The 24,609-nt window shown below is 40.4% G+C and overlaps 1 protein-coding gene across 6 annotated transcripts in view; it reads left to right on the top strand.

Annotated features, from left to right (window-relative positions):
- The window catches only part of ZFYVE26 (zinc finger FYVE-type containing 26), a 53,499-nt gene that overhangs the window by 1,691 nt on the left and 27,199 nt on the right, over positions 1-24,609 (top strand). For 3 of the 6 annotated variants that reach the window (XM_051620199.1, XM_051620200.1, XM_051620198.1), the window contains exons 3-19: positions 488-566; positions 1,384-1,473; positions 3,386-3,938; positions 5,257-5,387; positions 6,245-6,409; positions 7,658-7,746; positions 8,743-8,903; positions 12,132-12,314; positions 12,905-13,558; positions 14,974-15,063; positions 18,453-18,521; positions 19,149-19,300; positions 20,645-20,843; positions 21,161-21,424; positions 21,608-21,727; positions 22,156-22,320; positions 23,284-23,511. In XM_051620199.1, the coding sequence (XP_051476159.1) occupies positions 488-566; positions 1,384-1,473; positions 3,386-3,938; positions 5,257-5,387; positions 6,245-6,409; positions 7,658-7,746; positions 8,743-8,903; positions 12,132-12,314; positions 12,905-13,558; positions 14,974-15,063; positions 18,453-18,521; positions 19,149-19,300; positions 20,645-20,843; positions 21,161-21,424; positions 21,608-21,727; positions 22,156-22,320; positions 23,284-23,511 (3,392 nt within the window). Of the gene's footprint in view, positions 1-487; positions 567-1,383; positions 1,474-3,385; positions 3,939-4,518; positions 4,589-5,256; positions 5,388-6,244; positions 6,410-7,657; positions 7,747-8,742; positions 8,904-12,131; positions 12,315-12,904; positions 13,559-14,973; positions 15,064-18,452; positions 18,522-19,148; positions 19,301-20,644; positions 20,844-21,160; positions 21,425-21,607; positions 21,728-22,155; positions 22,321-23,283; positions 23,512-24,609 lie in introns of those variants that run through there. The other 3 variants (XM_051620202.1, XM_051620201.1, XM_051620203.1) reach the window with 3 other exon arrangements.

The raw sequence follows: 24,609 nt of genomic DNA, 5'->3' as shown, positions 1-24,609 counted from the left end.
TCTTTAATTAGCACAATACTTCACTTTTAGTTTGGACATAAACCTGCATTTGTGCTGCTGTGACCTAAAGCTTAATTTCAGTTTTTGGGGTAGAACTAGACAAAACAGGAAGTGTCAGTGCTTGGCAAGTGGTCAGATTTCCAATCTGCTGAAGTGCTCAAAGAGGGCTATACAGGCTGGACTTTAGACCAGAAGTAGATGTCATTGTTTTGAACCAAATAACTGTGGCAATTGTGTTGGTATTTGGCAGATCTAAAAGCAGTTATTTGCACAGCAGAAATCTTTGAGTTAATGTGTAAGTAGTACCAATATTCTGGTTTCTGTGCACTCTTCTCCTTTCTGACTCATCTTCAGCTATTTATTCATCTTTGGCTTTATCTTACACAAAGAAACACAAAAATCAAAATTACATCTGACATTTTTTCCAGGATCTTCAAAATGGGAATGACCTTGTGTAATCCAGTGTATGTGCTTGTTGCTTTTGTAGATGTGGAGAGAATTCTAGCCCGTGGAGAAGTGCATGGCTTTGGCTTCTTGTGCTGCAAAAATGGCTTGCCAGGAATCAGGTACAGAAACATCTGTCTGACTTCCAAGCACAACTTACAGCTCTGACTTTTAGTTGACTTTTAAGTGCACAATGTCTTCCTAGCTGCTTATTTAAATTATAGGCTTTCCCACGTTTCATGGAATTAAGTTCTCAAGGTAGCTGGAGAGATGCATTGCTTTTGATTAAAAAAAAATATGTGTCAAAAAGCAACTGTTAATCTTTTCCACACTGAAGAGAAACACTGGGATTGTTTGTTTGTTTGTTTGTTTAGAAGTCGGCTTCTTTGCATTGAGCATTTCTGTAAATGGAAAGAATGACTGTGTTGGCTTCAGCATTTTTGTAGTACCTTTCTTCCCTTGAAGATGAATAGCTCAGGCAGCAGACAATTCTGTATAAGCTTTAGATGGTGAGGGATGTGTTTGCTGTATTGCTGTTTTCAGAGACAGGTGCACTATGTTTCATGAGTAAAGGAGAAGCTAGTCTTTGTTTCTTTGCTCTTCTTTTTTAAATTGGTACACTAGTATGTGTAATAATACTTTCTTGAAATTAATTTATCCTTGTCACTACTTAGACATGCATTTTTTTCCTCACCATCTGATGGAATTGTAATTTCTGTCAAAGTGACTCTGGTCTCTGTTTCCAAGTGTATAGATAAATAGAATCCACTGCCGCAGGAGTAGAACCTAATTGTGGGATAGCCTTTAATTGATAATTAGTTATCTTCAGAAAGATATTTCAGTGTGCCTCAAAATGTGAATAAAATAGCTAAAATTAGAAAGTAAATAAATAAAAGTTTTTTTTGCTAATGTCTTTCCCATTCTCTTACACTGTTTCAGAAAACTGTTCCAGTTGTTCTTCAAAGAGAAACTGAATTTTTATTGTTCCTGGAAGAGTTACAGAAAGATGTCTCTGAGGAAGTCCTAAAGGTGATCTACTTAGTATCCCCTACTTCTTCTTGTTAGTTTTGCAGAATGTCCAGCTTTATCAGATTTTAGGATCAAAGTTAATATTTCCTGCTAACTTGACTGTCCAAGATACTAATGTGTTTTTAGTCTTCTAGACAACTGAAATAAACGGTAATTCAGATCCCTTTCTGAAATTAATCCAGTGTGCCTGGAAGCAATTCCTCTTGCTAGAGAGGTGCCTGTAAGCAGGCAAAAATCAAGCTTTTCTACGTTGTTTTTCTCTCACACTTCAGTCCTGACTGCAGCAACTTGCCATGCATGGTCTTAGATCTGTAGACATCTTTAGTAATCATAAAGCTAAAGCCCACTGTGAGCTGAAATAAACCATAGTCAGCAAGCACATTTTGAAAGTATGTCTATTTTCTTTTCCTTGATCTTGATTTTAATCTCTTTTGCACCCCTTTATCCCTTTTCTGACAGTGTTTTTGTGTGTTGTACTGTATTACTGATGTTATTTGGTAATTGGTATGATGTGTGCTCTGAGATCCAGGACCCAGTTTTCCATTATTAATACATGCAGACTGGTTTGTTTGAGAAATACATGGAAATCATGGAATCATGGATTAATATCAAAAGCAGGTACAGAGCAGAATGTCAGGAGAGTTTCTAACTGTAGAACTGTCCTACTTTGGTGTTGGTTACAATAGAACTGAAGCTGACATGGTGTGTGAAATGTCCTCAGATGTTGCATCTAGTTTTGTAAGTTCTAACTCTTAAAACTTTTTTTACCTTTTTTAAAGAGGAAAATGAAAAATAATTAAAAGGCTATTTGCAGCTTTTAAAATACAATTAAGGAAAAGGTGCTCAATATTTCTATGAGGTGCAGAGTTAGCAGCTGAAAGGTGAAAACAAGCAGGGTAAACTTGACTGTTGATTAAAACAAATCTGCTTGAAGTCTGTTAGTGGCTAATGAAGTCTGTGAACATTACCATTTAACCCCCAAGGTCATGAAAAATTCCACCATTATCTACAATTTTGCACAGAAAAAGGAGATTCAGCAACCTCATCTCTTTGCTGCAATTACTGTTAGAGGCCTGTTAGTAGGTAGAGTTATGTTTTGATCCAGCAAATAAAGGAAAGGATGTGGAGGACTTGTCTTCACTGCTAATATTCTCATTTTTGTGCATGCCAGCCACCTCTCCCCTCCATATTCTCTGAGTTGTCTCTTCCAGCCAAGGACAGCACACACGTAGTTCCAGAAGTGCCACAAGTGCTACTTAATTGCTGTTCAACCGGGTTGTCCCTCACCTTCTCACCCCTTATTGGGAGAGTTAATTGTGTTTTCTTTGTTTTCCCCTTCCTAGTTCTGAAATTCTAGGTTGGCTTCTGTTAGCAAGAAAAATCATTGTTGCTTAAGAAAGAAGTCCATGAGTTGGATTCTGAATCTGTTGGCTGGTTTTAACCATGTTGGAAAAATTAGTGGTGACAAGGATGATGCAGTTGGTAGGTAGATGGTATGAATCTGGAAAAGCAGGATTTCAACCAACCAACACAAAATGGACTTTAATCATCATGCTTTTGCTGACTTAGGAAGGTACAGACATACTGATCTATTGCTGAGAGGCAGAATACAGTAGTGCTTCAGCCATCCCATAGGAGCTGCCTGTGAACCAAGGTTACTTGCTTATGAGCACACGGCCCATGTACTGTAGTTGTGTGTTGTGGAATTATTTATGTTTTGTTACAGATTCAGGCATATCCACTGTTCTAGGGAGGATATGGGACAAAGTGGACCATTATTAATGGGTTGCTTCAGTAATACGATGTTTCCAAATGTATTTATCTTCTTGCTTTCAAGTTTATGGTATTTTAAAAATAATTTATATTTTTAATGGAGTCTGAAAGGCTTACTCTTTTATTGTTTCCCTACTAGGAGCTGTTTGAAGAATTTCAGTGCATTCAGAACAAACACATCACAGATGGGAAAAGAAGAGATGGGTGTTCTCACAGATTCAGTTTGGATGTTGTCTCAGCTCTCCGGAAGCTTTTGCTGCGGGCTCCCCAGAGGGCAAAAGCCCTCCTAGAGTTCTTCAAGGAGGAGCAAGGCACACACAGCTCCTCATTCCAGCAGTGTTTCTCTCTACAAAACATTTTTGTTGAATTTCTTCGTGACTCCCTGAAATCTCTGCAGAGGCTTCAGTGCAGTTCTGAGACTTCAGCACAACTAGATCAAAGAGAACTGGTAGATACGATTTATGCTGCTCTTAGTATAGTGACTTTTGAGGTGGAGCATCAGGCAGAAGAAGTACGGCAGCTTTTCAGAGAGCTCTTGGATGTATGCTGGGCTGAGGGAAGCCCACTGAGGGAGGAGAAGCTACTAAGCTGTATGCTGAGGAAACAGAGCCATGGCCCACTAAGCCTGTACAGCAGTGTTCTCACAGAAAGAACAAGAGAAATATTTCTTGGCTCAAAATCAGTACAGAAAGGTTTGGTTCACTTTTTGTTTTAATTTTCTGTTTTAAAAAGCCATTGAGTCATTAAACAGGCATGTTGTGAAGAAGTTGGGCCGTTTTCTTCATAAGGTGCCTTAACAAGTCACAGAATCTTGTAAAAGATGATGCTACAATAGCTTAAAGCAAGGAATTTACCTCTGGACCCCAGGGCACTCTACTTTGCAGTCTATACTGCCTTTGTGAGCACTTCCTTTACCACCCCTTGCTGTGCTCTGTTTTAATCTGCTCAACATTCCTCCTGCTGAAAATCTTGCTTGTAACTAGAACATTGCCTCTCCATATGTACATAAAGTTTATTGGTTCAACTTCAGCTTGGGGTCATCTGTGTTGGAGAATGTTCCATTTCAGACTGCTAACAGTTCAACTACCTGAGCAATCCCAAAACATTCAATCCCCCTAATATTGAAAAAGAAAACTTCTGGAAGTGGAAGGAGATGTGGAGTGGGCCAATATCCCCGCTGGAAAGAAGATGCAGTTTGATTACTTGCTCACTTGTCAGAGCCCAACTCCTGATTTTGTACCAGCTTTAACTTCGTAGCTCCTGTGACTGGTACATTTAGTTGAGGATCTCAGTTGAAGCTGAATGGCAAGTGGTGCCTGTGCTCTTGTCAGGAAAGTAGCAGGTGAGTGTGCAAGGAGGGAAAAGCTAGATGCCTACCCTCTTTTGCTCACTTCTGTAGAGAGGTGTAAGTCAGTGGGGTTTGTATCTCCTCTCTCCTCCCTTCATTCGATTGCTGAACAGAAGTTCAGGCTGGTGTGGTGTGGCAGGCTCTGGCATTTCTGATAGTAACTACAGTTAGTGCTTTGTCATGGGAGAAGAGAAATGGAGATACGGATACCTTTGCTCTCACTCAGAGTAGTTAATTCCTCACATTGCACAGATCTGTGAAGTTCCTGTGCACAAGTCTGCTAAGGCCACACAAAGCAGCAGAGTGTCTTTGAGCACCAGTGAGAATTCATGCAACATACAGATAAGATGCATATGACTAAAGAAAGACAGGCACTGTGACATAAGCCAAGTCGAACAACCTGTGTGCTGAACAGGCTCTTGCTATCTTAGCAATTGTCCAGTTTCCTGCTTTCCTATCTGACCTCTTTATTTTCTATCAAATTTCTCTGCTTGACTTTCTTGTTATCCAGTAACAATATCTGAGTTTTAATGGTTAACCTATAACAACTGGTTAGTCTTTTGAGGAAATGTTGAGCATTTCTCAGTTTAAATTAACGGCAATTATACTTCTTTCAAATGTACTCCTCTGTACTGGAAGGTAATCTTGTTGTGATTTTTTAGGTTCATCTGACCAGCTGGATACAGAGCGAGCTGTGATGAGTTTGTTCTCAGATCCCAAAGAGGCTGCTTCTTGGAAGAAAGCCTATTTCTACTGCTTGAGCAGCAACAAGCACTTCCTAGAACAGATTCTGGTATGGCCATAAAATCATTAAGAGGGAGACACAAAGGTAGCTAAAGTCAGTCTCTGTATTGAACATCTCCTGGTGGTGCACAGGAGCATTTTGTGTTCAAATAGTGCTTACTAGGGGTCTTGACTTACAGGAACAAGAAGGTAAATCATGGTAACTCCCCTACTTTCAGCTGTGTGGTGAATGCAAAACATTCAGTGAGATATTTTTTTTAAAAGCTCATCTGCATGCAAACTGAATATTAGATCTTCAGGGTTTGAGAAATCCTCTGTTCTGCTTGTAATTTTGTTGGATATGCTACTTGATTTACCCCATGACTTTGAACTCATTGCTTTGCTTTTTTGATGCTGGTAGACTTGGGGCAGTGAGGCTTTTCAAAGGGTTTGCACGCTAAAAATTACATTTTGAAGAGCTTGAAGACCTGGTGACAAATACTCTGGTGTGAATGAAATTATTTTAATGTATTTATGTAGATGGAAGAAATAGAATACAGGAAGATGGTCACCATTAAACTGTGAATTATTAAGGTTGAATATGTTTCCACATCTAGATCATGTGTTGATTTGTTTCTTACATAATGCCCTTGACAGAGATATAGTCAATAGAGAAAATATGAAGATAATGTAGTGAGGGAGTGTGAGTTGGCTCTGTAGTAAACTTTTGAAATGACGAACTTTTCCTCATTACAGTTTTACTGAAGAGTATGATAGTTTGGAAAATATACATTTAGGGAAGTTCTAGATGCAGAGCTTCATTATTTTGGTGAAGCTAATGTTGACGTGGCTACTCACTTACATAACCTACCAGGCATGGGTCTCTGCAGTTTGGAAAGTTATAGACTTCTTCCTTTTGTTTTCTAGGTGACTGCATTAATTTTACTGAAAAGAGAAGACTATTCAGGCCTGAACAGCTTACTGAGGAGAGAATTCAGCCCCCTCAGCCGTCTCTTGGTTTTGCTAGGATGGACTCATTGTCAAAGCTTGGAATCGGCAAAAGCATTGCTATGGAATCTTCACAAAACTCGGGTATATCATCAGAAAACAAGAGGCAGTATCCCAGTCTGAGTCCAGATAATGCAGTTTGTTTGGTTAAGTTGTTGGTTGGGTTTCTGATTGGATTTTTTCCTGGCTTGCAAAAAAAAAAAAAAAGTAAAAAAATCAATTTACAACCTCCAATTGTGATAATCTGAACTGGGCATTTTCTTTGAATAAGGAAATAAAATAGGGAGTTTCCAGTGAGAATTATAATCTTCCTCAATATGAAATTTAAAAAGCTAAGATGTTGCATTTGTGTGTAGGTAACATTATTGGATATTTAACCTTTCTTCTTGCTCCTCAGCTGTGAAGGGAGTATGATTGCCCAGGAGATTCTGAAAGTTTCTCATGCGTGAGCTCTGTGGCCTTTGCTGTTAACATAAGAGAGAAAGACAACAATGGCTGTGAACTAGTTTTGAAAAGAGCTGGGGGATGTTTGATCAGTGTAATTTTGTTCGATGAGTCATTCCTGGGTGGTGACTAATTCTGGTCACAATTAACCTGAGTTCAGCAACACAGTAGCTTGGAAATTTCCCATACCCATTCCAAAATGACAAAAGCTGTGATTGAAAGGTCCACTTTGTTTGGGGTGAGCGTTCACCTCTGAAGAAGAGAGAGGGGCTTCTAACTCTGAAGGTGTAGTTGGAGTTCAGATTATGTCTGCCAAGTGGATTGGATGACAGAGATGGAGAGACAGGGAGCCTTGCACTCCTGGATCATTGGGGCAGATCTAGGCTGGTATTGTCTTAAGGGAGTTACTGACTGTTGGTATTAAACTGAAGGTCTATTCAGTAGCCTCTGCAAGGCAAGCAGAATCTAAGTGTTTAGAATCATTAAGGTTGGAAAATACCTCTTAGATCATTAAGTCCAACCATCAACCCAGTGCCACCATGCCAACTAAACCATGTCATCTCTTCTGGTACATAATTAGTTCTAGAGGTTAACGTCTTGAAATGTTATTAAGAAGCATTCATTTGCATTTTGAAAGCAAACTTTTTCAGAGATGTAGCTGCCTTTCCATGATCTGTAGGTGTGTCGAGTGGAGGATGACTGATTTTGATGATCCTTTGCAAAAGCCCTTCCTTGCTGCCTTTGTGATAAAACTGGCAATTCTTTGTACTTGGAAGTTACCATCTCGATAAAGAAGTCTTAACATCCCGTATGTGACACAGGCTTGCTTCTGCTGACTGACTAGAGGTGTTGCTGTAAAGGGATTCTTGTGTTTGTCTTTCCGTTTAGGATCTGTGCAATGACTCAGTACTCAAAGACTTCTGTGATGCTCTGTGGGCTCAGGTGGAAGTTCTTGAATGGTGTATGCAGCAAAACAGGTAAAATTAGTAGAAGGACTTCTTTCACACTGTCTTGTCAAATCTGCCTATTAGTCAGTTTGTGTTTGCAAACAGAAATTGTGTTATTTTCTATGAATCTTGGCTAATCTCCTAGTGACTATTTTACAAGGTCTTGAAATAGCTCCATGGGCATTAGTTATGCTATTTCTTTTTAACTGCAATAGTTTGGTTGAATCATAGAACCAGAGAACCATTCAGGTTGGAAAAGACCCGTGGCATCACTGAGTTCAACTATCATCCTTACTCTACAAAGTTCTCCCTTAAACCATATCCATCAATACCACATCCAAATGACCCTTAAACACATCCAGGGATGGTGACTCAGCCACCTCTCTGGGCAGCCTATTCCAGTGTCTGACCACTCTTTCTGTGAAATGTCCTAATGTCCAGTCTAAACCTGCCCTGTTGCAGCTTGAAGCCATTTTCTCTTGTTCTGTTGCTAATTACCTGTGAGAAGAGACCAGCACCAACCTCTCTACAATGTCATTTCAGGTAGTTGTAGAGATTGATGAGGTCTCAGTCTCCCCTCAGCCTCCTCTTTCTCAAACTAAACATTCTCAGCTCCCTCAAGCATTCTTCATAAGGTTTATCCTCTAGGCCCTTCATCAGCTTCGTTGCCCTCCTCTGTACTCACTCCAACACCTCGATATCTCTCTTGAATTGAGGTGCCCGAAACTGGACACAATACTCCAGGAGTGGCCTCACCAGTGCTGAGTACAGGGGGACAATCACCTCTCTACTTCTGATGGTCACACTATTTCTAATACAAGCCAGGATGCCATTGGCTTTCTTGGCCACCTGGGCACGCTGCTGGCTCATATTCAGCTGCTTGTCAATTAGAGCCCCCAGGTCCTTTTCTGCCAGACAGCTTTCCAGCCACACTTCCTCGATCAGAATTAAAAGTGGGAGGTATTCTTTTAAACATGGTTGAGAGACCTAAATCTGTTTGTGCCACCTCTCTGTTCTCTCTTGCAGTGTCACTATCCCAAGGAAGGTTCTTTTGCAGCACTTGCACAGTCTGGATTGCCACACTGCAGTGTACTCTCTTCATCATCTCACTAATATTCTGGCACTGAATGAAGATGATGTTATTGAGCTTCTTCAAAAGGTTCCTGATAGAGACCAACAGATGCATGGTAAATGTGTGGGATTGTGAGAACACAGAAAACCCCCATCCATTTGATGCTGCATAGTATTTCTGCCAGGAAGAATCTGTTATTTTGACCTACTTCTATAAATAAGTTATTAGCTGTTTTGTGGAAGGAAATTAGAGAGCATGTGGAAATTATTTTAGAATCCTTTTGGGGAGTCAGTTGTCTCCCAAGGAGTTGTGAGTTGTCAAGGACACATCTTTGAAAGGGCTTTTTCAGAATGCTGAGTCTTTGCATGTGCTCATAATGTGTGCTACTCATTGTAACTTATATACTGTATAATAACCTTAGCTTGAAAAGTAAGTTTATGTTTTGTGTTTCAGTAATCTGTTCACTTACAATTAAGACTGAAGGGCAAAGCCAAATGAAATTGACAGTATCTTGAAGGATACAAAATGTTTGGGTTTTGTTTTGTTTTGTTTTCTTCTCTTATTTAGTCTTACCAAATCTACTTTAATATTAAAATAAGTACAGGCTGTGTTTGCATCCCTCTTGGCTGCCTTCTCTCATCTTCTTGTGTTCCAACTCAGTGCCTAAAATACCTGAGACTACCAAACACATTATTTCTCTTAGAAGTGACTCTCCTTTCACACTTTTTTGATTGTGGCCTGTGTCCAGGTTCAGTTGCTGCTATTTTAGTGCTGTTTTCTGATAGGGCCTCTTAATGATACAGACACTCAGTCTACCTGAGTATACTAGAACTGAAGAAGCTGCAAATTTTTCTACCGTATTCCTTCTATAGATAGGAATTTGTACATGTGTATTTTCAACGTGAGTTGTGTGGAGAGCTGTCAGTGATGGATCTTGCAGATATTCCATGTTACCTAGTGGGCAAGCAGTTTTCTCTCCGTTATCATATTGTTAAGATGTTGGTTTCCAGTCCTATTTGTACAGGTTTTGTTGCTAAAATTATCATGATGGTTGTCTTGAATAGTCTTAAAAGACTTAATGATTGAGACACTATATAGATCTCTGGTTTCCATGTCCTGCTTTTTTGAAATTCATTGGTTTTTTGTTGCTGATGTTGGGCTTTTTAATAATTTCATATGTTTTAATTGTTTTCTGCTTAAATTCTGTCAAAATCTTTCAAAAACAGGAAGAGGCAGTCCCATTGTATCTTCTGAGGAGCTGCATGACTAGCAAAAGAACTGTATCTGTGGTTTCTCTTCTTTTATTTTTATCACCTTAGTTTACAGAACTAGTTAATAGAGACAAGTCCTCCCTCTTTTTCAGTCCAGTGATTATCGTAAAATGTAGATAATTGTATTAATACAGTTGAATAGAATCTCCTTTAAAATAATCTGGTTTGAACCTTAAAGGGAGGAGGGGAGTCATAGTTTTGATTTGTCTGACTTGGTAGTGTTAAACTTTTTTCTCCCCTTGCCCCACATGCTTCCCCTTTTTTCCCTTTTTTCTGACACACATTTGTCAGCTGCAGTAGTGACACTGAAGTAGTGCTTGGCAGTTGTGTTCAGGCACCCCTCAGGTCAGTGCATAACACTAGCTTTGATCAATCACAATAAGAAAATAAATTGTGGGCAGAAATTTCTCATGAGTTGCAGAATTCAGGAATAAGCTGTTCCTATTTCTGACATGGGAAAAACAAGTGCTTCCCTTCCTGTGCAGGGAGAGGGGTTAATAGAGAGCATCTGTCATTTGTTTAATTGCTGGCCCAGCATTAAACTGTGACATAAAGTGTAGTTCTTCATTATTGGTACAAGGAGAAGGGTTGGTTTAGATATATGGATACTGACATAGACTGACTGCATCCAAGCCTTTCCACATAGGAGGCAAAAGTGTATTAAACTTGGATTTGATTACCAACATCTCTTGCAGTATCTCCAGCTATTTCTCTTTTTCAGAAGTCTGTTTATCAGATCTCCGGCTTCACCTGCTTGAAGTACTCTTAAGACAGTGATATGCAGAGCTTTTTGGATGCTACGTATTAGGGTAGAGCTGCTGGTGAATTAGAGCATTTCTGTGCCCATGTAGGTTCTGCAAAGGATTCATACTTGGGTGTTTCCTCAGTTCTGTCTGCTGCCTACATTATAGTTTCCACCATTGACGCTGTTTAGAATTGCAGTGATAGGGAATAATTGGTTTCAAGCTGTTTGTGCTCTTGGGGCTTTTGCCTTGGCTGTTCTGTAGTTTTCAGAAGAGTTCAGGCTAGTGCTTTTCTTTGAAATCTTGCTCAAGCCTTGTGGAGGACAGTGCTGAAACACTTTCCAGGTAATGCTATTTGGTCCCAGAATTTGCATGGGGACATTAGCAGTACATCAAACCGGTTCATTAAAAAACCTTAGCTAATGCTTTCCCTTCATGATGACAGGCAGAGGGACAACCTCCCCTTTGTAGAAGAATGAGGGATAGTGGATTCAAGCACTAATTAAACTCTGTCTGGGATACATTTTTTATTTGTTTGCTCATTTTAACCTTTGTACAGTAATTTGATAACTCATCTAAACTCAGTATAATAAGGTATATGGCTCTATATTGTCTTCCTGGGTTAAGGGGATAATGATGCAACTTGTACATTATTTGCAGCTATGATCTTCTGTTGCAGTAAGAAGTGGCCATCACTCTGGCATGTGATGCCTTCTTTCCTCAAAAAAAAGCAAAAGGGATAAGTAGTGGTTGTAGTACTTCTCGAAGTTGCCTTTATCATAAAGGTATGAAGAAAGCTGTGGGACTGTGTATGATCTATGTGGCCAGCCATTGTAGATAAAACGGAACTGTGATATCTATTTTTTATGGCAAATCTGTAGAGGTGGTGGTACTCTGTTCTCACCACGGTCATAGCCAGTCTATGCTATCTCCCTGCTTACCTACTGTGTGTTAGAACACAGAATCCTAAGATGCTCAAACAAGACAGGATTTGTCCCTGTGTTGGAAATGCAGCAGTGTAGCTTAACCACATGCCTCTAATGAGACTTATCATGAGCAGATTCTGATCATACGTTGCTATAGCCAGGTCCTGCAACACAACTTCACAGGAAATTTCCCTATCAGGCCTGACTTCTCTGTGCTCATTTATTGTGGTTTTTTTTTTTAAAAAGTGTTGTGGGGTAACAGTGAAATGAGCAAAACTGAGGTGGAGGTGACACTGGGGAAGAAAGACCCTAAAAGTGTTGCTGTATGGTAACGGCAGGAGAAAATTAACTTTTTTTTCTTGTCTACCTCCTACCTGCTCACCACCCTTATTTCCATCCACAGCAGCAACACTCCCTAGCACCCTGAGTCAGCAGCGCAACCTAGCACTCTTTCGAGCGTTCTGTGCCATGAAGTATGCTATCTATGCTCTCTGTGTCAACTCACACAAGCATTCCAAGTGCAAAGATTGCATACGCAACCTCCTTGGTGATATCCCTGAAGACACGACTTCTGGAGAACGAGCAGGTGATTGGCCTCCTTTCTTAGGTTCAGTAGCTTGTGTTTCTCCATTTGCTGGATTCTGAATTATCACTGAGTGTTGGGATAATATTGCACCCTGTGTACATGTAATTATTTTTTTCAGTGGGCGCTGAAGTCTTTGCAAATAAGTATAATGGCATTTATTTAAGCTGCTGTTACCTTTAGTAATAGTAAGTTTGAATAAGTTACCTGCCCCATTCTAAAGATGTGAGGTAATTGTATTAAAAATTAGTGCGAAAACAAGGTGATAATTAGACATAGGGTGGAAGTGGCTGAGATGCTTTTGTAGTAGCTTGTGATTTTCTAGAACCAGAACTGATTTAATGGCTAAAATGAGTGTAATCCAAGTTTGCATGTCATTGCACAAGTTGGTAATTTGCATTACTGAGAGAAGGCACACTACCTTTTTAAATGTAAAATGTTGAATATGTATTTACTTGAAATGTGGAGGACTGATAGGCTCTGAGCCGCTGGGACTGTTCTCTCTTCTACAATGTTCTTAAAGGGCAAAGGTAGGAGGAAGGATCTCCTGGAAAATATTTTAAGTGTTCTTTACTTCTGTTTTTATTATACAGATTGCTCTTCAGTATTTCCTCAGTACCTTGTGAAGTGTCAGCAGTTCTTAAAGAGTGTTCCTGCTCCTCTGCGCTTGGAGGTTTTGGAGAACATCTTCTCCTTGCTTTTTGTTTCCTACAGTGACCTCCATACAGAGACTCTTCTACCTGAGGACTATGCAGAGGATGATGACCTTGACAAAAAGAGTACTACTGTAAATGTAGAAGGCAGTGCTAGTCGGCGGTCTTCCACTTCAGGAAGTCCACAGCGCTTAACAGAGGCTGAAAAGAAATTAGGAAGGCATCTGCTGGCTGCTCAGGCAGTTCTCACAGATACCCAAGATCTTCATGGGTTGAAGGTGGGTGGCAAAAGCTGTGAATCCTCTAGGCTGAGCTACCTGGATCTGAAACACTTCACCAGTGGTGTTACTGGATTTTTAGTGGATGACGTGGCCATGGATGCCTTCCTCAAATTGCTCCTCAACCATCTGGAAGAAATTCAGAGTTCTCTCCCATGGGACTCCAGTAATGTGCTTCGTGAAGAGCTGGAACTTGTTGAGTGCTTGAATCTTTCTGCAAGCAGAGATGCCTTTGGAAGTCGTGTGTTACAGTTTTCCAAATACCTTTCTGAAGCTCATTGGCGATACAAGGTGGTGATGAGTAACAGAAATGCAGGTAGACTTTGTATCTGACACTTTCTGATACATCAGCATTGTTCTGTAACAGCTGTCCAGGCAGTGGTCTCAAGACTAAATTCCCTGAATGTCTTACTGAGCGAGCACATTTTGGCAGATATTAGGAGACAGTCACTCCAAGGACAGGAAAATTGGCTTAAACCAGGACATTGACCTAGTTTGGGGGTAATCTGGTTCTTGCACCATTCTCCAACAGGAGTGATCTCTGTTAAAAGCAGGAAGTTTGGCTTTTCTTTTTCTTTTTCCCCTCCCCTTTGCGGACAGTGCTTCAATTTTCCTGTCCTTCACCTACCCCTTTATCACAAGTTGTGTTGGTAGTGCAGTGATACAAAGGAACATGGTGGTGTCCTTTATGGACAGAATTTTTATTTAGCCCGGTCTGGAAACATGTTTAGAACGTTTATCAGAGGAAGCTGGATTATTCTGAGATGCAGACCACTCCTCAGGAGTAGCTAAAACAACACACTTGGGAACCTATTTCCCACCCTTCTCCATGTCTTATAACTTGTTTGACCTGATACTCTGAGATTTCTGCTTCTATCATGATGTAGTTGCCTGTGTATCTCACACGATGTGAAATCCATGTTCCTAGAAAGACTGGTCAGTGTGGACCTTCAGTGTTCCAAGTTTCCAAACATGTGTTCAACTATTTCTCAAGGCTGCTCCTATAAAGGAGGGGATGTGATAGGACTTAGGTTTTGGTAGGTAGCCCACAGTGTTTATATTGGACAGGCAGCAGCTTTCTGTGGGATTCTGTACTTTTGAGTCATGACTTCTGGCAAATTCTGACAACTGTTTGGGGAGCATCTTTCGGGAAAAGGTGGCCCGCTTTTCTTGACATTGCATATCTCTTGGATTTTCTGTCTCAAAGGCTGGCACCTCCATTACATGCTCACTTCCAGAATTGTTGGCCAGGTCAGGGTTCATACTACCCTGCATTACTGAAGAACCCAGTTGTTTGGTAAAACTTCAATGACAAATCAAACCCTCTCATTTGCTATTTTATTTCTTACTCTTCTAGCCTTGTTTCTAGCTGCTTACATAGTTGGTCTGTACCTATTTTCCTGTATAGTTAGAATCACAGAATTATTTTTAGGTTGAAAAAGACCCTTAGTACGCATCAGTGGTGTGTGGAAATTATAGTACCTCTCAAGCAACAGTGTATGTGGATGTGAAAAACACAGTATTAGTTTAATTGCATCAAAATTGCTTCAAGGTACTGGTTTAAACTTTACTGCAAAAGCTCTTATCTGAGATCAACTGTGTTTCGTTTGGAGATTTGCTGTTATACCTCTGCATACGTAGATGTGCTGATAAATTCTGTAAGGTAAACAAATAACTGTGTTTATGGCCTTTCTATCTCTTTGGTAATGGTTTTGTTTAAATGTTTCACAGAACAGCAGATTGCAGCTTCCAGGAGATGCTGCACTTCAATCAGGCGCTCCAGCTTTAAGAAACGCAGTAGATCCCAAAGGTACAAGACAGGTGGGTTGAGAAAGTGGCTTGGAGAAGACATCTCCGAAATGCATGAAATTTTGCCGAGCTCATAGCTGAATGCAGCTAGATTTAATGGATTATGAGTAGAGAACTCATTTAATTTTCTAACTGGCTTCAAGTGTCTTAGTCCAGTTCTACTTGGATTTAGGTTTTTTTCCTAAAGATCACCTGCACAACTAAAAGATGAGTAATTTTAAATTCTGGTAAGGAAATAACTTTTTTATACATAGTCTGCTTTGGGGCAGAGGAGAACTTTGCAACTGCAGTACCAGTTCTTCCCTGCCTCCACTATAACTGGCATATTTGCATTTGTATCTGTCATGGTTTAAGGCTGAGCTGGCTATTTAACTAGCTCAAACCAGTACAACATCACAACAGTATCTCTGATACGAATTTACAGGAATTTTTGGCTTAAGCTGGCAGTGCCCTGTTGGATGGGTCCAGACTCTTCAGGAGAGACAGGCAGGGCAGAAGAGGTGGGGGATTGGCTTTGTATGTAATGGAAGGGCTGGAGTCTGTGGAGCTCACAGTTGGCAATGGCACGGTTGACGGTCTTTGGGTAAGAATCAAAGGACAAACAAATAATGCGGATGTCATTGTGGGAATATACTATAGACCTCCTGGCCAGGGTGAGTTGCTGATGACCTATTCCTTGAGGAACTAAGGGATGCTTCCAAGTCAACCACACTTGTCCTTATGGGGACTTCAACTTGCTAGAAATCAGCTGGGAGCAACATACTGCTAGCACAACCCACGCCAAAAGATTTCTAAACCACCTGGATGTCAGCTTTATGAAACAGGTCATAAGGGAGCCAACTTGGAATAGTGCCCTTCTTGATCTGCTGCTTGTCAACAGAGAGAATGTTGTGAGTGAAGTGAAGATTAGAGGTTGTCATGTCCACAGTGACCATGTATCAATTGAGTTTAAAATCTATTGACAAGAGGGAAACTGCCAGCAAAACTTGGACACTGGACATGAGGAAAGCAGACTTCAGGCTGTTCGTGGAGCTTCTGAGTCAAGTTCCCTGGGAGAATATTTTTGCAGGTGCTGGGGTTCGTGCGTGCTTGTCGCTCTTTAAACATCACCTCCTAAGGGAACAGGAGCAGGCAATCCCAAAATGTCAGAAGCCAGGCAAATGAGGCAGAAGACTGGCTTGGCTGAACAGAGATCTGCTTTTGCAGATTAGGCAAAAAAGGAAGGTGTGTGCTCAGTGGAAGCTATGTCAGGTGACGTGGGAAGAATACAGAGACACTGCTAACCACTGTAGTGAGAAAATTTGAGCAGCCAAAGCTCGACAGAGCAGAAATGGGCCAGAACTGTGGGGGACAAAGAGTTTTTTCAAATGCATTAAAGGCAAAAGGCAGGGTAGAAACAACATGAGTCCTTTACAGGATAAGGATGATCATGTCATCAACAGGGATGTAGACAAAGCAGAGGTATTTAATGCATTCTTTGCCTCTCTCTTCAACACTGATGGTGGACCAAGGGGGTCTCAACACCCAAAACTTGGAGGATCATGACTGCAACAAGCATCAACTCTTAGCTGACCCTGAACTTGTGTGGAATCTGGTGTTACAGTTAGATCCCTACAAGTCCATGGAGCCTGATGGGATCCATCTGAGATTCCTCAAAGAGCTGGCTGATTTCGTTTCTGGGCCTTTCTCTACAATTTTTGGGAGGTCCTGGGAATCTGAAGAGATCGCAGTTGACTGGAAACTGGCTAATGTTGTTCCGATACTCAAGAAGGGCAAGAATGAGGACCCTGGAAACTACAGGCCAGTCAGTTTAACTTCAGTGCCTGGTAAAATGATGGAAAAGATTATTCTGGGAGGTAATTGAAAAACACCTGGAGGACAACACAGTCATCAGTCACAGCCAGCACGGCTTCACAAGGGGAAAGTCCTGCTTGTCAATTTCCTTTCAAATCAAGATAACCCACCTAGCTGATCAAGGGAAGCCAGTGGATGTAATATTTCTGGACTTCAGGAAGGCTTTTGATACTGTCTCTCACGATATCCTCCTGGACAAAGTGTCCAGTATTACAGCTGGACAAGCCTATTATGTGATGGGTGAGCAGCTGACTGACAGGTCAAGCACAAAGAGCAATGGGGTAACATCAGGCTGGCAGCTAGTCACTAATGGGCTCCCTCAGGGCTCCATCCTAAGCCCAGTCCTCTTCAAAAACGTCATTAATGACTTAGATGCGCAACTCAAGTTTGCTGATGATGCAAACCTGGGAGGAGCTGCCCCTCAAGGGCAGGTAGGCCCTGCAGAGAAACCTGAACAAGTTAGAGAGATGGGCAGTCACCAACCACATGAAGTTTAACAAGGACAAGTACCAGATTCTGCACCTGGGACGAGAAAACCGTAATGTTAAGAACAGACTAGAGAACAAGTGGCTGGAGGAGAGGGACCTGGGGTCCTTGTTGATGGCAAACTGAATATGAGCCAGCAGTGTGCCCTGGCAGCCAGGAGGGCCAACCGTGTCCTGGAGTGCATCAAGCAAGTGTTGCCAGCCAGTCGAGGGAGGTGATTGTCCTGCTCTATTCTGCCCTGGTACGGCCTCATCTTGAATACTGTGTTCAGTTTTGGGCACCGCAGTATAAAAAGGACATCAAGCTATTGGAGAGTGTCCAAAGGAGAGCCATGAGGATGGTGAAGGGTCTGGACGGGGTAACTTACGAGGAGCAGCTGAGGTCACTTGGATTATTCAGTTTGGAGAAGAGGAGGTTGAGGGTGACTTCATTGCAGTCTATGGCTTCCTCATGAGGGCAAAAGATGGGCAGGAACCATGTCTTCATGCCTGTGACCAGTGACAGGACTTGGGGAAATGGCAGGAAGCTGAATCAGGGGAGGTTTAGGTTGGTTATCAGGAAAAGGTTTTTCACCCAGAGGGTGGTTGAGCACTGGAACAAGCTCCCCAGGGACGTGCTCACAGCACCAAGCCTGTCTGAGTTCAAGAAGCGTTTGGATGATGCGCTTAGGCACATGGTGTGATTCTTGGGGTGCCGTACACAGGGGCAGGAGTTGGACTCTATGATCCTGATGGGTCCCTTCCAACTCAGCATATTCTATGATTCACCATTTTTCTATGTAGCCTTCAAAAGGTACATATGTTTTTGGAGTGGGATATTCCAGAATAAGAAGGTTCAAAGTATCAGACATGAGTCACTGATGAGCCATCCCCAACAAATCTCAGGCCTAGCATTTTCTTCAAATCAGCAGGTTTTGCATTTATCGTCAGCATCAGCGATGTTGATGAGATAGTCTTGAAGATATTTTGCAGTTGCCTAATCTGTTATTTGCAGCAAGTTTTAATTACCTTGTCTAGAAAAAGTGCATTTAATTTGCTGGTTTTGATTTGTTTCTATTTTAGATGAGAAAGAAGGAACTTCCAGTCCGTCATTAGAAAGTACAAGTAGCGAGCTAAGCACCAGTACCTCAGGTATTAAACCACGGAAGTAGTATTGCTTTCTCTTGTCAATGTGCATGATGAAGTATTTCCTTGACCAGTTAATGTGAATTACTGCTTTATGCAGGATAGAGTTAGAACTTTTTGCTTCTCAGAGCTCCCATTTTTTGCTGACTTTTTTCTAATTGGAGTTGTTTAATCTCTACTCCAGGAATAAGATTAGATTTTTCTCGATATTTTAGGCTGGCAGGAAACAGTGTGCAATGTAGTGATGTGCAAACAATCAAAAAAGCTTAATTGACTGGTAGTTATGTAACCTAAAACATGCTGAGGCATGCTAAATTGATTTAATAAATCCAATACCTTAAACTTATCCCTCTATCCCTATGGAACCAGTGCCCTAGCATTGTATTCATGTTGTGTAGCCACTAAAGTGTTACATTTGAAAGAGACCCAAACTGAAAGTTCTGACCAAATAGTGAAATATTACAAGAATTTGTAAAAAAGTGCTGATGTTGATCTGTTTACCCTAAACCTTTGCCATGACTCGGCTCCTGTATCTGTGTTAAATATGTGAAGTGCTTTTATCTGATAGTTGGCTGTTTTCTGGTGAAATGTGTTTTCCATAATAGCAGCCTGATTAATACCATTATCTTGCAGAGGGAAGTACCAGTAATCTGACTGGCTCAAGTGATTTGGAAAGCAGGGTGAGACCACAGCAGCAAAACCCCCTCATTCCTATGATGCTTGCACCGCCAGAATCACTATTAGTTTCTTGTGTTTTGAGAGGAAACTTTGTAGAAGCCCATCAGGTAAATGAGCTGGAAATATTTTGTGCAATTGAAAATCTGCTTTGGTATTGACATTTGTGGCCATGATAGCTGGTGATATTCCAGCTGCTTCTTCTGCATTAGCAAGCATAGGGCTGAAGCATCTGCATTCCAAGTGAAAAGGTCATTTCAGGAGCACAGATATTCCAAACCAACATCCCAAGGATGCTCACTTTTGTGGTTTTTTTGGTTGGTTTTTTTTCCTTGTTATATAAAAAAGCCTTCTGTAAAAATCTGGGTTCTCAAGGCATGAAAATATTTGGTCAGAGCTAGCTGCTTAGTGTTTCAACTGAATGAAGAACATGAAGAGCTCAAGTGAAGCCTCATGAGGAAGCAGCATCTGAACTGCTTACTCTGATCAGTGAATCAAAACCATGATAATCTGCCAGTTGTAAGCTCAGCAGGAACGTGCAAATGCATTCATGAGCCAAAGTGGTGATTACATTTCTTTGGAGGAGATATGCTTTGAGGCTAATTGCATAGGACTGAAAACAAGCAGAAGGACTTTTAAATTGGCAGTCTGCACATTAGTAGTCCTTTGCTCCCTCACAGCTGTGCATACCTTTCCTCTGTGTGGCTTTCAGGCTGATGCACTGAAAAACATCTTCAGGTGTGTTAATGATTGGATCCTCTGCAAAAAGCAGTGTCACCTGGCTGAGTTTTGGATGGTGATATCAGAGCAGTTAATGTCATTTAAGCATTTAATTAGCAGCAGCTTTACTGCTCAGCTCATTAGCTCTGTTTGACATCAAGCATGCCACTTCATCTTTTCCCTACTTACAGGACAAAAGGAAGCTTTTGTTTTACTTTGTTACTTTGAATTTCAGTATTGCTGATAATAAAAGAATTCAAGCTAGGTCTGTGTTCTCTTGCTGGTTTGGTAATTGAAACTTGCACAGTTGTGCTTATCTACTCTGTATTTAAATTCCTGGAAGTCCTTGCTGAATAAGAATTTGTTTAAAATAGTTTATTTTGGAGGCCCAACTTGATAAGATTTCTCTAGTTACACGGTGCATTGAAGACATGAAGAGTCATGCTGAAAGGTGTGGTTTACAAAAATTAATTCAAGTAATAGCTGAGCTTTATAAAAATAGTTGAAGAATGTTTCCAATATCCTGGTTTTCATGCACTTAAAACTCTAAAAAAACCCCCAAACAACAAAACCCAAAAATGTTTCAGCCTGCTGTGTCTGTGAGAATGTTTTTCAGTTAAAGTATCTGTTTTATTTGATTCCCTCACCTCCTCTAAAAACCCCCCAATGCTCTTTGACCTTTGAAAACATCTTTTGACATGTTCTGTAATTACATCTATTTTTATTTTTGAAAGGTGGCTTTGATGTTTAATCTGGATACTTCACCTTGCTATGGTGAATTGGTTTTCGTGGAGCGCTACCAAGAGGCGGTACGAGAAATGGCAAGGGTGGAGCACAGTATTGAGAATCAAGCATCAGATGGCATTGGGGGCATCAAGAAATCTGGCAGTGGCCGTTCAACACTGCAAGCTATTGGGAATGCAGCAGCAGCTGGTAAGGACTGGGTTTTTTCAGTTTTTCTAGGTGAGGGGGAAATGGAAAACAGGAAAAAGCCGTTTAAATTCTGTCCTAATGAGTGCAGCCATGTTTCAGAAAAGTATGCAGTGGTTCTTTGACATGAAAGGAGACTAAGAATGCTGACAGTTGCTGTTGATGCCGAATTAGCTTTATCTATTCTGCAATCATTGATCCATGAAGCAGGCCACCTATTGAATTATTTTCCTAAAGGATTACAGAATAATTGCCCATGACAGGATCTGAGATAAATATGCTGTTTAATTAGCAATTGTATGTTTTGCTGATGAATGTAGGTATGGTATTTTATTCCATCTCGGATGTTACTGATAAATTGCTTGCAACTTCTGGAAGTCTTGCCCCTACTCTCCAAGAAAACTTCTGGATCAGCAACATCCAGCTGGAACACACTGATCCTCTAAGGGCGGTCCTTGAGGACCTCAGTCCTTCAGCAATGGCAGCATTTGACCTAGCTTGTACTCAGTGCCATCTGTGGAAGACATGCAAACAGCTTTTGGAAACAGCAGAAAGAAGATTGTACAACAGACTTGAAACCTGGGGTAGGCTTTTGATTTTTATGTTTATTGACATGGGCCTGGGAGTGGAACATGCCTTTTGATGCTGTGTTGTTTGTGCTAACGTTTGAGTCTTAATTAAATCTTATTTTGTACTTCCATGTTAGTTTCTCCTTTTTCCACTCCTAACTTTTACTTTGTCCCCCTTTTGTGCAATTACTTTTCCAGGCCACCGACCTGACACTGTTTTACTACACTCTGAAGGTGTAAAGGGTTTCCCAGCAGTTCTCCAGCAAATAAGTAAAATTCTCAACTATTCCTGCACATCACAAGGGCAATCCAAGCCAGGTGCTATGTTTTGCTCATAAGATTTTCTGTTGAAATGTGCTTTAATCAAATTCTTACCTTCTGTTGCAATGGAAAAGTAGAACTTTCCGGTTTTTAGCTTAGTATTATTATTATAATAATATATATATTTTATATATATAGAGAGAGAGTTGGACTAGATGATCTCTAGAGGTCCCTTCCAACTCCAGCAATCCTGTGATTCTGTGATCCTGTGATTATAATAGTATATTATTATAATACTAATATTATATTAGTATTATATTAAATTAGTATATTATATTAAAATAAGGGACACCCAAGCTCTATTCTAAATAAAATGAAACACTCTGAATTTGCAAACTAATTGTATTACAGAACAATTTTGGTTCTGTGAGCAGAACTATTTCTGTCTTTGTTACAGTTGCTATTTCTTTTTTCCCTCATTTTAGAGGTCTCAGATGATAAAATGGGGAGTAATTTTCGATGCAGTATTGTGGACCTTCTGCAAGCTTGCTACCCTGCCTTGACTGAAGAAAGTATTATCAGTGAAATTGTTTTATCACAAAATCTAGATCAAATCCTAAAAGCACTGACTCATGTTGAATGTTCTGTGGGTAAGTTATTTGTGATCATGAAGACTGACAAATGGATCTAAATGTTTGGTCTGGGCTGTCAAAACATCTATAAATCTAGTAGTAATGCTTTTTGACATATGCATAAATATTTTTTTTCTGAAGCATAATGTGAAATGTAAATTTTATCTGTAATTCTTATGTTCTGAGGATTTGTTTTCAGAGCTAAAATTGTGAGCTTGCTAAAGAAGAAAGGAAAATATTAATGTGTACAATAGAGGTTATAATTTGCTCTATTCTTCAGTTCTAGCAAGAAATTCTTAAAGTGTATTTTAACATGACAGCTGATAGGTAATTAGGTGTATCTTTTTTTTTTTTTAACAAGGAGATAACTTGTAAAACTATTGTAACATACTAGTACCTTCTAATTTCCATACAGCTATCATAAAATGTCTCATACTTTTCTGAAGAAGTCTTCCACAGTTGCCTTTTCTCAGACCTTTCTTCATTATATAGTACTGGGGTATTTTCTTAGGGTGTTTTTTTTCCTTCATTCACCACATTTCTGTGGCATGTAGGTATTTGTGAAATATTTAAAGTGTATTTATGTTTGATGAGCAAAAATTTAGGAGAGCTCTAAGGGCTGAATGTTATGGAGCACAAAGAGTGGTCAATAGTTGTGTTTTAAAATAAGTTAATGTGCTAATGACACACAATTAGAAATATTTTAGACCTGCCTTAATATATTTTTAACTTGTTGGAGGCATCATTACTAGTGTAGATGAAGCAATTATTTTTGCTTTTCTGCTGTCAAAATTTCTCTTGCTTTCAGTAATATTATAATGCCCAGACTGAGATCTGTAATTACTGAGAGGAAACTAGGATAAAGCATTTATCTCTCTCTCTCCCATCACCCCTTTTTTTTTTTATTTCCACCCCTCCTTTTCCTTCCTGGCATCTAATACTTACTTGAATCTTGGATGTATGTCTGTCTTCTTAAACCAGACTCTAAAGGGAGCCTGCTTGGCACCTTAGTGGAGCAGGCCTCTCTGAAACCTGTGGAGCTGGAGAAGCATCTGGTTTGGACTCAAACACAGCTCCTGCTGAGGACTCTTGACCAACATGTCCAATCAATGCCAGAGAGCAACAGGCAGACAAACTTTGTGAAGGCATTCTTTGACTACATCACTACACTGGCTACTGTTGTGTTACGAAGCCTGAATGCAGATCTAGGTAAGGGGTTTCTGCTGAAAAGTCTGAGCCAATGTGAAGATACCCAGACTGTGTAGTGTGGCCTAATTCTAGAAGGTAATTGTGCAAAAACAGTTCCTTGGCAAACGTGCCTACTGTCTGTGCATAGTCAGATCTTTTGCTTTCAATTAATTATTGCACTGCTTTAAAGAATTTATTTCTTAACACTTATGGCCACCCACAGCTAAGATAAAAGTAGCTGATAGCAGCAGGAAAATGAGAACAGAAATGTTAACTACTGGCTCAGATTCTGCACTTCATTTAGACAAAACAAACCACCCCTGACCTCAAAAAATTCTGATCACTACGCTGTAAGCCAAGATTGATTTTTGTATCCAGTGGATCAGCATGCTGTGTGCTTTTCAGTTGAAGCTCCACAGGGATGAGAGAGTGTATAGAAGGCTGTGCAGAGGTAACCAGGCAGAATTTTTTCATACAATCAATAGGTGATGGTAGCCCGTGAACAGAAATGCACCATCAGCACTTAAAGCCATGAGAACAGAACAATTCACTGTGCTAGGAGAAAAACTGCTCATCTGTTTAATTTTTAAGCTGACACTAATTGAGCTGCACTAATGTAAAATACCAAAATACTGATTTCAGAGAATACTTTCCCAAGAGGATGAGGAAAAAGGGCAAAGCATTGTTTTTCAGACACACTAGTTCAGCTCAGGTCACTACCATGCCAAGCATAACTTCTGTATGGACATGATTCAGTCCTCATTGACTAACTGCCAAAGCCAAAAAAATGCACAATAAGGGCCTGAGTGAGTTTTGGGAAAATGTTGTACTGGAAGATAAAAGGAAAAGGTGAGCTTATCTGTTCAGAGTTACTCCAGCATAACTCGGCAGTGGATCCAAAGGCTTTTCAGCAATACTGGAGAGGGTTTTACTACTTTTGCAAAAGTAGCTGTACATCTTTGAGTTCCCTCTCCCTTTGCTCACTTTGACTTGAGTAGAGCATGGACTCACTAATCTGTATCCAGAGACCCCCCAGAAGCCAATATTGCACATTTTGTCTCTCACCACGAATACATGTTTTGGGAAAAGTTTGAAGTACAGTTGCTAAACTGTTTGAAT

The sequence above is a fragment of the Apus apus genome, chromosome 5 (genome assembly GCF_020740795.1).
Source record: "Apus apus isolate bApuApu2 chromosome 5, bApuApu2.pri.cur, whole genome shotgun sequence".
Lineage (NCBI taxonomy): Eukaryota > Metazoa > Chordata > Aves > Apodiformes > Apodidae > Apus > Apus apus.
This window is presented reverse-complemented; position numbering and strand designations above follow the sequence as displayed.